The sequence below is a fragment of the Dipodomys merriami genome, unplaced genomic scaffold, assembly GCF_024711535.1.
Source record: "Dipodomys merriami isolate MVZ:Mamm:240054 unplaced genomic scaffold, mDipMer1.0.p SCAF_5, whole genome shotgun sequence".
NCBI lineage: Eukaryota > Metazoa > Chordata > Mammalia > Rodentia > Heteromyidae > Dipodomys > Dipodomys merriami.
The window spans coordinates 25,786,424-25,800,911 of NW_027206068.1; the positions used below are offsets into that span (position 1 = coordinate 25,786,424).

A 14,488-nucleotide genomic window follows, 5' to 3' on the forward strand; every position below is an offset into this window, starting at 1 on the left:
GTTTATTGAGGAAGAATTAGAGGTTCCTAGTGGTATACATCTTAATTTAAATAATAGGTTCTGGAAAAGACAAAACTACATGCTAATACAAATATAATTATACTTAGAATAGATGGAAATGCTAATAAAGGCCGAGAGTCACTATATGAAGGTCTGAATGTGGCTTGTTTCTTCTAAAGAGCTCATAATGTATTATAAATATCTCATTAATCTGCACGTTACCGTAAAAGCAAAATAAGACACTAAATTCAGCAATAGTGCCTTCTAAAAATGGTTTTATAATTTAAGGAATCAACTATTTCTACAAGGGTGGGTGAATAAAATACATCATAGTCTCACACATTCATGTATAAATCATACAGGTGGATCACACCAGTAATTCCAACTACTCAGGAGGCTGAGATGTAAGGATCTCCATTTGAAAGGGGGTGGGGCAAATTAAAAAAATTCTTTCACTTACTAGCAAAATCCAGAAGTAGAGGTGTGACTCAAGTAATAGAGTGCAGCCTTAAGCTAAAAAGCTCAAGGGAATCCATTTTTGTAAAGATATTCAGTCTCAGGTAGTTTGTTATAGCAATATGAATGGATTAAAATATTCAAGTTTCCTTGGACTTATTTTTGTTTCTGAAACAAATAAACTCACTTTTTAATAATTGCCAGTTCTGACTTTATGAGTGCTTTGAATAAGAACCCATAGCCTGTGAAGACATGTTTTTCTTCCTGTACATTTTCTATTTTTACATTAAATGTTTAGACGTTTCTCAAATTTCTTCATACTTGACTCCTGCTATTTAAAAGTGCTTAAGAGCTGCCTGGAATCTCTGAATGACTGGGTGAGGCTTGTTCATGGTGAGATTTCCAGTAGGGTAAGCTGCCTGAGGCTGTTTTATTTTGGGAACCCCAGATGTTAACATCCATGTAAATATCTTTAGGCCTTTCCTCATGAGTCTCACAGATTCTCAGCTAGAAAACTCACCCACTCTTTTGTTCAAAAATGAACATCGTTCTGGTTTAGTACATATGCATCATTCACTTACCTCTTCTGTTTTCTGTTTATTACCACAGATCTGTTTTATCATCTTCAAAGAGAAAAGCTTTCTTTTACTGGGGCTGGACAGAGCTGCCACCATTTGGAGAGAGGGGCACCCAGGAGGAATATTTCTCTAATAGCTTTCAACCAGCCTGCCCCAGGAGAACTGGTGCCATATCTACTTGAGCCTTATTTGTTGATTTAAATTGGCAAAATGTAGGCTGGGAAGGTGGCTCAGTGGTAGAATGCTTGCCTTGCATGCATGAGGCCCTGGGTTTGATTCCTCAGCTCCACATAAACAGAAAAAGCTGGAAGTGGTGTTGTTGATCAAGTGGTAGAGCGCTAGCCTTGAGCTCCAAAACCCAGAGTTCAGGCCCCACAACCGACAAAAAAAATTTTTTTTTGGTAAACTTCTTGGTTTTCACCAAGATCATTCAATTTTTCAGCAGTATTACTTGTTCAGCTGCTTTGTAATTTTGAGAAAGTTGGTGCTTTTTTTTTTTTTCGTATTCTCTTTATCCTGATATGCCTTTAAAAATCCCTGTACTGCAGTACTAGTGCAATTTAGAAGTAAAAGTGTATGTTCAATCAGTCATCCTTTCATAATTCTGCTTTCTTTAGGTAAAAAAAATCCTTCCTTGTGTACTTTCTAGTGTCTAGCATAAGGATTTATTAAAATGTTAAAAAGGTTGATCAAACTGTATCTGATCATCAACAGGATGCATGCTAAAGAGGGAAAGTATCAGAAAGAATCTGACACACTAGATTGAAATAAATTTAATCCAAATAAACATTCACTGCTATGCAAACCAATTGGGCTTTATAATTTCAAGTGTCAGGGGTAGATTTGTTCAGTTGTTAGGAAAAGTCATCTTCAACTCCCTACAGCACAGTTCTATTACAGAAAGCAAGGAATGTACCTTCTCTCCTCTCCCGCTTCCTTCCCTCTTCTTCCCCCTTCCTTCCCTCCCTGCCTCTTTCCATTTCTTTTTGAGACATAGCCCAGGCTGGCCTCAAATTGGGATCCTCCTACTTAGTGTGTGTTAGATTACAGGCATGCTCAGCTCAGTTTTTAAAAACTGTGATTAAAAACAGTATAAATTTACTATCCAGTCCTTTTAGTTACATACACTATCTACACTTACATTGTTATCTAGTCATCATCACTATCCGTCTTTAGAACTTTCCTCACTAAGACCCAGTCATAAATTCTGTCAGATAACTTTTGATTTTTAAAATAGGAACAACTTATCAATGGATATGATTTTGCATAGCTTGCCACCAGAAACAAAGGCTCTTTATGTGTATTAACTCTCTCAGCAAATCTGTGACGTTTAAACCACTTCGAAGATGAAAAAAGGTGGAGTCTGGATAGGTAACAGAGTTGGTCTTTAACCCTGGGTAATCCATACGTGTAACTCCTATGTCTTACAGCTTCCAGACATTTTGTGTCAATATTCTCCTGAAAAATCATAACGAAGGGTAAGTTAAGCACCTTATGTCATAGATGGTGGGTCTCAATCCTTTTCTGCTAGTATTCCAGATGGTTATGGCACAGCTTCATTACTTACTATTCTCAGTGGGCATAGTTGTAGATGTGGCTTGTATGTGCATTCTTAAGAAATCCTAGTACGCATTATCCTGCCCATGTAATTGTAACTCCTCTGTACAGTATGTTCACACATAAAATAAAATTAAATAAAAAAAAAAAGAAATCCTAGTCCCTCAAGTGATGTTTATATAGCCTATTAGAGGTAGATTGTAAACTTCTGTTGTAGAATACTGTTATGGGGGAAGGGAATAGATCACAAGGCAATATATATAAAATATGAGCATTTTTGCAAATATTTGTGAGCATAATACATTTACACACGTATATGAACCAAATAAATTTTTCCACATTCACTTTATATTTTGTTACAAGCAAAACCAACTGGGAAACCCCCACTTTTTAGTAAGTAGTCCTCCATGCAGGGTTACTCCAGGAAGTCCTTGGCCAAGAGTGGTGTTCTAAGAGTGGTGGTGGTTCAGGAAATTGACAACCCTTGGAAGGGGCAGAAATTCACCACAGGTGCTTCAGGGAGAACAAAGATTTCTAAAGGAGAAGTGAAACCTAGTCTATAGTCAAGAAAACATCTAATTTGGGGTGCAAAGCCAAAAAGTTACTCTTTGTTCAGAAGAGGATTGATCCTCAAAAACATCATCCTGTAGGAAACTTTAATCTTTCCTTATTAGGTATACAAAGTTCTCCACATGCTTTTTTTATGTGTAGCTGACCACCCTTGCTTTATGTTGTGTTAGCTATCCTTGTGGTGTGCCCTGAGTAAAGGCAAGGAACAAAAGACCATGGTATACTCTTGCACACTTATGGTGGGAAATATACACCTGTGGACTAAAGTTAGTTACACTGAATAAAATATGATGAGACCCTGGGGGTAAGAAATCTGATGGCTTTGTGTCATATAGATGTTTTTGGCTTTTTACTCCTAGCTAATATATCAGAGCTATCGGAGTAACTCCTTTATTCAACAACTTACTGGGCAGCAAATGACAAGTGAGGTGCTCTGTGTTATCAGGGCTCCACTTTCCTTCCATCTTGTTCAAACTCATGATCTTAAAAAGGAACCACTGGTTTCAGGCAGCACACTACAGGAACAAAATCAAATTGCTACCACATGACATTCCTATTTGTTTCCACCTACTTACAAGGATGTGGAAAATATGTTAATCTTTGAGAACCTTGTGTAAAATATGAGGGCATCATATCTGGGAGTGGTGGCACATACTGGTCATCTTAGCTACGTGTGAGACTGGAAGATTATAGTTCCAGGCCAGCCTGGGCAGAAGAATCCCATCTCAATAGAAGCAGCTGGGCGCGGTGGTATGCACTTGTGTGGATCATGATCTAGGCCCACATTTAGGTAGGAAATGATTGTCTAAAAAAATGATCAGTATAAAAAAAGGACTGGAGGTGTAATTCAACAGTACAGTGCCAGCCTTGCAAGGCCCTGAATTCAAACCCTAATACTGTAAAAATAGTGAATAAAAGAACTTAGTGGGAGATGACAACTATACCCTCTACTACACACATTGGTTATAGGATCTTAGCCTCGACAATATAGACATGTTGGATTAGATACTTCTGCTGTAATGGCTATTCTGTGCATTGAAGGGTGAGGCATCCTTGTTCTCTGTCCATATATAGTATTCTAGTTGTGACAACCAAAAATGCCTTTATGTATTATCCAGTATTCCTTGAGAATGCTGTCTCCACTACCTGTTCAGCACCACTGATTTACTGTGTACATGAATTTTGTTAATCACAAGAAGAAAAACAACATAAATGACTTCAGACTGACAAATGTTATGCTAGAAATAAAATATGGTAAACTCAGATAGGGCTGAGAAGAAGCATTTGGTATATATGTAAAAGTCTTTGGGGGAGATTGAATATGGTTTGTTCCAAGAAGAATCAGGCAGGGAGGTCAACAGAACTGGTAAGACTTCAGGGGTTTGATATTAAGTGCAACAGTAAATAACTGGAAAACTTACATGAAGTAGGAATAGCACAATCTACATTGAAAATAATGCACGTGTTTATGAGTGATTAGGATACAAAACCAAGCTGTCATTGAAATAGTACAAGTGAGAGATGATGGTAAATAGTTTGGTAGTAGAAATGGAGAAACAGTATTGAGGAGATGGCTAAGGCAATCTTTGACTTATCCATTTGACTAATGGGGAAGATCGTGTTGTAAAAGGGTTTCCCACACATCCTCAGATTTATTACATGTCTTTACAGACCTGTTCTATATATTCCTGTATTCGTTTTGTGTTAACTCCATATGGTTCAGGAAGCAAGAGTTAGGTTACTACGTTCACTGTTGTTTTTAGCGACATATTCCTCTCAGAAGCCATGGAAGAGAATCTGTTCCTTGCCTTTTCCAGATTCTGGAAACATTCCAACTGCTGCCTCTGTGTGCTCTCTCCCTCTCTCACTAGGATACTGATGACTGCATTTATGACTCACTCAATACCTAGGATAATCTCTTCATGTCAAAATCCTTGATCCTATCTTTTGCTATAGAGGAAAACATTTCCACTACTCAGGGATTAAGCAGATGTATTCTGGGAGGTCCAATTTCAATCTACCAAAATTCCTGATGTGTCAGAAATCACTTGTGGCTAGAGGAGGAGGGTGTAGTAGTCACTTGCTTAGTGATCTCTGTGAAGATAGTGATAAAATGTTGTCACTAAATGAGGAAATGTTAAACAATCCATTTTTATACGTGAATTTTCTGGATTTCTGGAAAAGGAAAGCTAAGAGGTGAAGAAATAGACCTTAGGCATTAGACAAATCATTGTAAATACTGAAGCAGATGTTAATGCTTACCAGTACTGCTATATTCACTATATAATGGATACTTAAATGCATGGTATGTCACATGTAAGGAGACTTGTAAGAGCCATCAGCTGGGAGGGACAGTGAGAAGGCAGTGTGCACGCACTGGCAGGAGAATGGGGAAGTAAACTAAATCACAGAGATAAGAGAAAACAAATATATGCACATGTGGCTGTGAGGTCCAATAAGGAGGGAGTGGCATTGAAGTAATTACCAAAAATGGGTAATGTTTAGAGATCCAGCCAGGTTTGTGACATGGGGAGATTCAGAAAGTAGTTAAATTCAGTTCTAGTTTAAATGTTTGAAGCAAGACTCTCATTAGAAGGGAATTCAGGTTCCCCAAAGTACTGGAATGAAGAATCAGGAATGCTGGGTGCTGGTTGCTCATGCCTATAATTCTAGCTATTCAGGAGACAGATCTGGGGAACACAGTTTGTAGCCAGCTTGGCAATAAAAGTTTGAGAGATGTTATTTGCCAATTAACCCTCAGTAACAGCTGAAGGTGGAGGTGAAAAAAAAATCAAGAAAGCCTCCTCAGGAATCAGAAATCTTTAGTTAGACTCCTACCTGGGTCCAAGATGGAGTTGATCAAGTAACAAGGATGACTCCTGCCAAATTCCAGAGTGCTAAGCTAGATCTTAAGTGCTGCTTCCCTGGGACCAGAATTTTAAGCACATTTGTAAGTAAGAAGAAAGTATGCCCAACCCATGCAATTCTGACAGAAAGGGGCAAGAATAACAGTCTTCTGCTTGAATTTATATTACACTCTAGACAAAGAAGTCATTAACAATGAGAGGGAATAATTAAATATGTAGTATAACTACATCTTGAAATACATATTTCCTCATATAATAGGATTTGCTAAACATCATCACTGGAAATGAAAGTATTAGGAAGAATACAACTTATAAGACAGTTTGGCACAGAGGTAAAATACACAAACTCTGGAGTCAAATTTCCTGGTTAAACCTTGGCTATGTGTCAATGTTACCAACTTTAAGAAACTTTTCTTTTCTACTTTAAGAAACTGTTCAAAGTTTTAAGGTCTCTGTAGCACATCTGTAAAGCAGCCAAAGATCTCTGCAAAAGCAGTTTCAAACCCTTATTTTCAGAGTACCTGTACTCTTCTTGCCACACTGTCAGAATAACTTTGAGAATCACTGTTATCCCCATATATATAGTAATCCTGACCTAAATTTTTTTATTCTCATTTTGGAGATGAAGAAATGGAGGCCTAACAAATATGAAACCTGTTCGCGATCACATGACTAAGTGGTGAAGCTCGGGTTTGATCTTGGTTCTTCCAGTTCTAAAGCTGTACATTTCCTCTATGGCATTAGACTTGATTTGTATAGAGTAGGCCAAGGTCTCGAATACTCAGTATCCGTATATTTACCCATGTAGCTTTCACTTTGGTATTTCTGAGTATATGCTTGGAGCTGTTATTTGTTCAGTTCTCTTTTATCTCAACATTCCCTTTTCTTGTTATTTATGGGGTTGTCAGCCCATATGGTAAAATTCCTATTTCTTACTCCTGTTAAATGTCTCCTTCATGTTTTCTAGCAGTAACTTCTGACTTTTACCTGAAATAAAATGACCATATTTGCTCATTCAATCTACTTTACAATAAAAAATTAAATACACATGAAATTGATATTAAAACAAACAGAAGATGAAAAAAGACCAGAGAATTAGAAACTCCAGTTGTAATTTTTTATTTCCTTTTATATTTAGGTCTTCATGACACAAGGAAGTGGATTTTCATATCTAAACATTGAAGCAAACTAAGTCCTATTATTCTTATCCCCAGATCTATTTGTTCAAATAGAAAAATATTTAATGTTTAGTTTCCAGAATACAGAAACATTTCAGAGAAACTGTGTGACACCAGTGTATGTATGTTTGAGGTAATATTTGCATAATCAGTAACTTGTAACTACAGAAAACATTGCTTTTCTGGATGTAATACATTGAAATTTTAGGTAAAGAATTCCACAATGCAAAATCAGTACAGTGTATGACAGTTTATGCAAATAGATGTAAACTCTCTATTACTTGAAAAGGTAGAATACTATTTCTTACTAAAACCAACGTGAATAAAAAAGCAGTCCAACAGGCATGGAAGCACAGTAACAAAAATAAAATTTATATAGCTGTTTTAGTAAACCATATTATGATACCATCAGACTTAAGAAAAACTACTAAGGCTATTGCTTTCATTGTTTTGGTTCTTTGCAGACTCTGTGGTGGATCTCATCATGTATCCTTATTTAATTTTGCTATATGCAAATTTTCTGATACTTAATAGTATTTTTTGGGGGGGCGGTCCAGTCGTGGGGCCTGAACTCTGGGCCTGGGCGCTGTCCCTTAGCTCTTCAGCTCAAGGCTAGTGCTCTACCACTTGAGCCATAGCGCCACTTCCGGCTTTTTTCTTTTTGCTTATGTGGTGCTGGGGAATCGAACCCAGGGCCTCATGCATGCAAGGCAAGCGCTCTAACACTGAGCCACCTTCCCAGCCCCACTTAATAGTATTTTCAAACATATCAATCATCCTAATCATCTGATTAAACAGATTAGTGAAAATTCATCAAAGCTTTCAAAGCTATTAATGGTTTCATGCAACTTAGAATACTCTGACTTTGGAAGTAAATGGCTAATAAATTTTTCTTTGTATTGGTAAAAAGCTACCATTTACCAATATTACTAGCAATATGTAAATATGAAACTAAACATGCTTATATATTTTTATAGAGCTGGTTTACACACTTCATATCTGAAACATAATCAAATATTTTGATGTCACTACTATAAGACCTATGTGTATCATTAAAAAGTGTTGGCCAGTCATATATTTTTCAGAATTTAAAATTTTCTATTGGCTAACATGGTAACAAATTTATTATCTTGATATGATGTACCGCAGTCTTCTTTCAGAGAAGTTCACTGTCCTTTCTTATTGCCTTTATCTAAGCAATTCTGGAAGAAAATATATTTAGCAAAGAGTGAGAAACATGTTCATAGATACAAGCACTTTTTGAAAATCTTCCTCTCTTCTGTGTCTAGCTAACAATCTTGAGAATAATCATATGTGAAAATATGGACTGATAGATAAAAGTCTCAAAATTCACTATGGAGTTTTTTTTGTTTTTTGGTGGGTCATGGGCCTGAACTCTGGGCCTGCGCTGTCCCTCAGCTCTTCAGCTCAAGGCTAGTGCTCTACCACTTGAACCACAGTGACACTTCTGGATTTTTCTGCTTATGTGGTGCTGAGGAATCAAACCCAGGATCTCATGCATGCAAGGCAAGCACTCTACCACTGAGGCACCTTACCAGCCCCATACACTATGGAGTTTTGAGTTCCAGTTGGAACATATTAGAAGGGGAAATTAACACTTCACAAAGCAATTTTTTGCATGTCTTAACCCATTTTACTTTTGTTTTACAGGTACCTCCAGGAAAACAAAAAATTTAAAATTCCACTACTACAAACTCATTTAAAGATTTTTGGCAAAGGAAGAATAAAGGGAAATGGGAAAAAATCCATTTGAGGTGTTGTTGTTATTAAGTCTTTAAATGAAGGGTGATTTTCTAAAATGAATTTTTTAAACTGAGAGGTACTGTCAATAACTTTTGAGTCAATTCTGTCTTTTTCTTTCCTAGAAGAGTGCCAGGGCAAATAAAAGGCAAAGACTACATACTTAGAAGAGAGTGCTGTTTAGTATACGTAGTGCCTACAACATCGAGGGGATTAGATTGAGAAATCCAAATATACTTAGAAGATATAAAAATAAGAATTTTTTTGTGCAGATTGCTAAGACTTGAACTCAAGACATGGGTACTATCCTTGATATTTTTTTCCCTCTCAAGGCTATTGCTTTTTAGTTTTTATTGTTACTGGTGATGAGAGTGTAAACACATGAACACCAGAAAATGAGCAGATATGGTAGGGAGCACAGGAGGACCAGCATATGGAACATGCCCAGCAGGATCTGGGACCAAAGAGGAAGGAAAGTGGGAGTTCTGAAGGAAATGGTGCCTAAAACAGAAAGTAGAAAAAGCCCTGAGTTAGAATTTCTTTCAGCTTTCAGTCTTCTACTAGTGCCACTCTTTGGATAAACTTGCCTAGAACTAAGACAGCATGGAAGAATGAATCCAAGAAAGCATTTCAATGACCTGTACAGGCCAAAGAACCTGGTTATTAGCAAAGGCTCTAGAAATCATTTCTTGACTTTGAATTCCAGCTTTAAATGTTCATTCATTTTTTTTTAATTTTAGTGACTTTGGATATAATATCTCTGATTGTTTTCTATTCACAAGGAGTATTAAAATATTTTAGTTTTTTTAGTTACCATGGGAAATAAACACAGCAGCATTTAAGAAACCATTAGCCAAGTGCCTTGTTCAGAGCATGAATGTTCAGACGAATGTTATTATTTTAAAAATTATATACAAAGGGCTGGGAAGGTGGCTCAGTGGTAGAGCACCTGCCTTGCATGCCTGAGACCCTGGGTTCAATTCCTCAGCACCATATAAGCAAAAAGAAAAAAGCCGGAAGTGGCGCTGTGGCTCAAGTGGTAGAGCGCTAGCCTTGAGCTGAAGAGCTGAGGGACAGTGCCCAGGCTCAGAATTCAGGCCCCACGACCGGACCCAAAAACAAAACAACAACAACAACAAAAATTATATACAAAGTAAAAGAATATAAGACTTACATGTGTTATCAAAAAGGCCCAACTCAACTCTCAGTATGGCACTTATTTCTGATACTTTGGAAAAGCCCACTGGTTGATGTTAAACAGATATAATAAACAGATTATGATAAACATATTTTTGATTGTTTATTATCAGCCATGGACATTATTTAGTATCTTATATATTTTATTGAGCTCTCCCAACAACCCAGTGAACAAGGTACTGTTCTGATTTTACACACGAAGACGAGTTCCAGGAAGATAATATAATCTCAACATAAAAAACCTAATATGAGGCCATGTATAGGTATTCAAGTCTGTCTATTTCAAAGTCTATGAGCATGTATAGCAACTATTTGTCACATGCCAAGGATGCCTATGGAATAGAATACTCTCTTCCACAATTTCCCCATGTACTGTGTGGCTTGGAGGGGATATGGTTTAGCTCAGTGGTAGAGTACTTGCCTATATAAGCACTAGGCCTTGGATTTGACATCCAATACTATTAAAAAAAATGTTATTGGGAAATCAATTCAGGTTTGTAACTGACACCTGAAGAGAAAAAACAAGCCTAGTATCAATGTTTACAGGTAACTCTTATTGAACTGGATAGAGAAAGAAAGCAAATCTATGGTTCAGATCTGAGTTAACAAGAATATGGTGTAGAAATTCAATTTTGACTTCACTTAGGCATAAATATAGTGAACAATAAAATTCAAAACTTTCCAGAACTCATCTGTTTTTTTTTTTTTTTTTTTTTTTTGTCGGTCGTGGGGCTTGAACTCTGGGCCTGGGCGCTGTCCCTCAGCTCTTCAGCTCAAGGCGAGCGCTCTACCACTTGAGCTACAGCGCCACTTCCGGTTTTCTGGTGGTTTATTGGAGATAGGAGTCTCACGGTCTCTCCTGCCCGGGCTGGCTTTGAACCGCGATCCTCATATCTCAGCCTCCTGAGTAGCTAGGATTACAGGCGTGAGCCACCAGCGCCCGGCTCTCATCTGTTTTTTAATGCTGCTATTTTTTGTGGTTCAATTTTCTTTTCCTTAAAACTTCACTGAAACTGTAATGTTCTAAGCTAGCATGTTAACAATTCTTTATGTTATAATTATCTTATTTTTAGTTGCAGTATCTTAAACATCACCCTTCAGGTAAGTCTGGCTTCTTAGATCATTTAAGAAAGCAAAAATTAAGTACAGACTTTTTTTTTCTCTTGTACTGGTATATGAACTTAGGGCCAGGCAGGTGCTTTACCACTTCACCCATGTCTCCACACCAAGTATACCAATGTCTTGGTAAAGGCACATAATCCAAATAGTTTATTTGAAAAAGAGTTCATGTCACTCACCTGAAGTTCTGAGTGTTCTTTCAGGAGTCGGTCGTATTCTTTTGAAAGTCTCTCTGACTGAACCTTCATACTCATTACATCATTTTGTGCCTTAAAAAGAGCTAAAACATCAAAAAGAATGTTGTTTTTAAGTATTTTCAAAATATCAGAAAATTTTCAAGACTTAGAGAACTCCTATGTAGTCTTTACTTCAGTTTGCTGTTGTGCTCCTTATAGTATTGCATTCACTCTGTCTACATATACAATTATTTGTTGGATCATTTGAGAAGTTGAATTTCAGACAATGTCCTTTACTGTTCAGTATGCTATTGTGTATTTCATAAGAACAAAATATTTTCTAATGTAACTAGTTACTAAATTTAGGAAGTTTACTATCAATACTCATCTTTTTATTTTGTGTATATGCTAGTATTGGGACTTGAAATCAGGTCTAAGACTGTACCTTAGCTTTTTGTTGTTTTGTTTTTCTTTTGGGTCCAGTTGTGGGGCCTGAACTCTGGGCATGGGTGCTGTCCCTCAGCTCTTCAGCTCAAGGCTAGCGCTCTACCACTTGAGCCACAGCGCTACTTCTGGCTTTTTTCTTTTTGCTTATGTGGTGCTGAGGAATTGAACCCATGGCCTCAGGCATGCAAGGCAAGCGCTCTACCACTGAGCCAACTTCCCAGCCCCTGTACCTTAGCTTTTTATTCTGAGTATTTTTCTGTGTTTTGGCATGATGGTTCAAGCTCATCCCATACCTTCCCTGGATTAGCTGGGACTCAGACATTTAAAAAAAACTTATAAGGGTATGATTCTGAAAAAAACTCATAAAGCATTTTTCTTTTCATTCTTGCTAAGTGATAGGTAACTATATTCCTATAAGAGGAAAGAAAATGACAATATACAAAGTTGAAAGTATAAGAGTATGCAAGTTAGTTTTTGTGTAGGGGGAGGGGGAGCATGGTAAGGCCCAACGTCTGTTCCTTAGCACCACAAGAAAACAAAATGCTTCTCTGACACATGGATGATGGCAATCTTGGTTGCAATAAGATAAAAACAAAATCAAAACCCAAAATATTCAACATAGCTGAAAAAACCACAAAGCAAACAGACAATTCTTGAAATTTTTTTTGATGAAAATATACTCATTACAAATAGCTCAGGCTACTGTAGTACAAATAAATCGTATTTCAGAATCCAGTCTGGCTCAAAGAAAAAGCTAAAACACTGAAAAATGGGGCAAGAAATGTACAAGATAAGCTTTAACTATATAGTGTAAATATACTATATATATAGAGTCACATTATATATACACTATATACTTCAGGCTTATCTTGTGTATATACTACATATATAGTATATATACTAAATAGTATATAGTACCAAAAAGGAAGAACTCTAAAATAAAGGAAAAAAACCCAAACCCCAACCTACCAACCTACCAAAAATCCATAGTGAGGATTAAAGGCAATACCCAACAGCCAAAATTGTATAACTTATACAATATAGTAATTTAAGTAGTATTAAATTATAATCCAAAGTATAAGATTCATGAGTTCACCCTGACAGAAATGAGTAAATAGTGGTGAGGTCAAATCAGTGCTTAAATGTAGTCTGTGAAAAGTGCCTTCCTTCTTGAGATTATCTTAAGGAACTGGTTGGGATGCATGGGAGCAATGACTTCATAGTACAGAAATCTAACAAATACCATCTCTGCCTGGTAATGAAGGTCAACATCAACAGTGACAAATCATGTTAATTCTGTGTACTCTTGAGATAACGTGATGAAATGGCTCTTTATTCTTGTGACCTTCTCAGTACCCACATAACCCCAGTCTAATAATAAAAGAATAATATAAGTCCTAAGAAATGTACAAGAACATAATCAGTCCTTTTCATAACTGTCACAATCACCAAGATTAAGAAAAATTTGAGGAACTACTATAGCTATACATATTACTAAACATAATATGGTATCCTCACCGAAATATGGGAATAGGAAAAAGAAAATCTGGTGAAAACTAAGGCAATCTGAGTAAGTCATGGACATTAGTAAGTAATAATGAGTCAATATTGGTTTATCCAACTGTACAATTGTGTCATATTGATATAAGACATTAATAATGGGAAACTGGGTGGTGGACTACGGGAATTCTCTATGTCATCTTGCTAAAATTTCTGTAAATCTAAACTGTGTTTATGTAAAAAGCCTATAAAAATCACAATGGGAGAATTAAAATGAGACTTCTCTGAAGAAACAAGAGTAGCCAATAGACACATGAAGAAATGTTCAACATCTCTGGAATACAAGAGAAATACAATATCTTTGGAATACAAGAAATACAAATCAAAACCACACTGAGATACCACCTTACCCCAGTTAGAACATCTATAATCAAGAAAACAAGTAACAGTAGATGCCTACAGGGATGTGGCCAAAAGGGAATACTACTACACTGTTGGTGCGAATGTCAACTGGTTCAACCACTCTGGAAAGCAGTATGGAGGTTTCTCAACATAATAATAGTGGGAGATTTTTAACACTCTAGTCTCAGCAAAGGACAGAAAAAACAAACAGAAGATAAACCTCAGAATTAAATGAACCAAAATGGACTTAACAGATATCTCTACAGAGTATTCCATCCAACAATGAACCAGTTCACATTCTTCTCAGCAGCCTAAGAACAGTCTCCAAAACTGGTATCATAGGACACACAAAGGCCCTAAGCAAATACAAGAGGACTTAGATAGCACCTTGCATCCTATCTGATCACAGAGGAATAAAACTGTTCTCACCAACAAAACATATTGCATAAACACTCAAACACATGGGGACTGATTAACACACTACTGTATAACACATAGGTCACTAAAGAAATAAAGGAGGAAATTAGAAAGTTCTTACAATTCAATAAAAATGAAAACAAATCACAGAGGAACCTCTGGGATACAGCAAAAGCAGCGCTGAGAGGAAAGTCTATAGCTCTAACCAGAAACAGCTCAAGTAAATAACCTCATGATGCAACTAAAACTGCTAGAAAAACAAG

The 14,488-nt window shown here is 36.8% G+C and overlaps 1 protein-coding gene across 1 annotated transcript in view; it reads right to left on the bottom strand.

Moving 5' to 3' along the window:
* Nucleotides 1-7,131: 7,131 nt before the first annotated feature.
* The window catches only part of LOC138810018 (uncharacterized), a 55,028-nt gene continuing 47,671 nt past the window's right edge, over nt 7,132-14,488 (bottom strand). The window contains exons 14-16 of the mRNA XM_069997222.1: nt 11,463-11,563; nt 8,376-8,408; nt 7,132-8,304 (exon numbers count right to left, since the gene is read on the bottom strand). Coding sequence (XP_069853323.1) covers nt 8,200-8,304; nt 8,376-8,408; nt 11,463-11,563 — 239 coding nt within the window. The 3' untranslated portion in view covers nt 7,132-8,199. The remainder of the gene's footprint in view (nt 8,305-8,375; nt 8,409-11,462; nt 11,564-14,488) is intronic.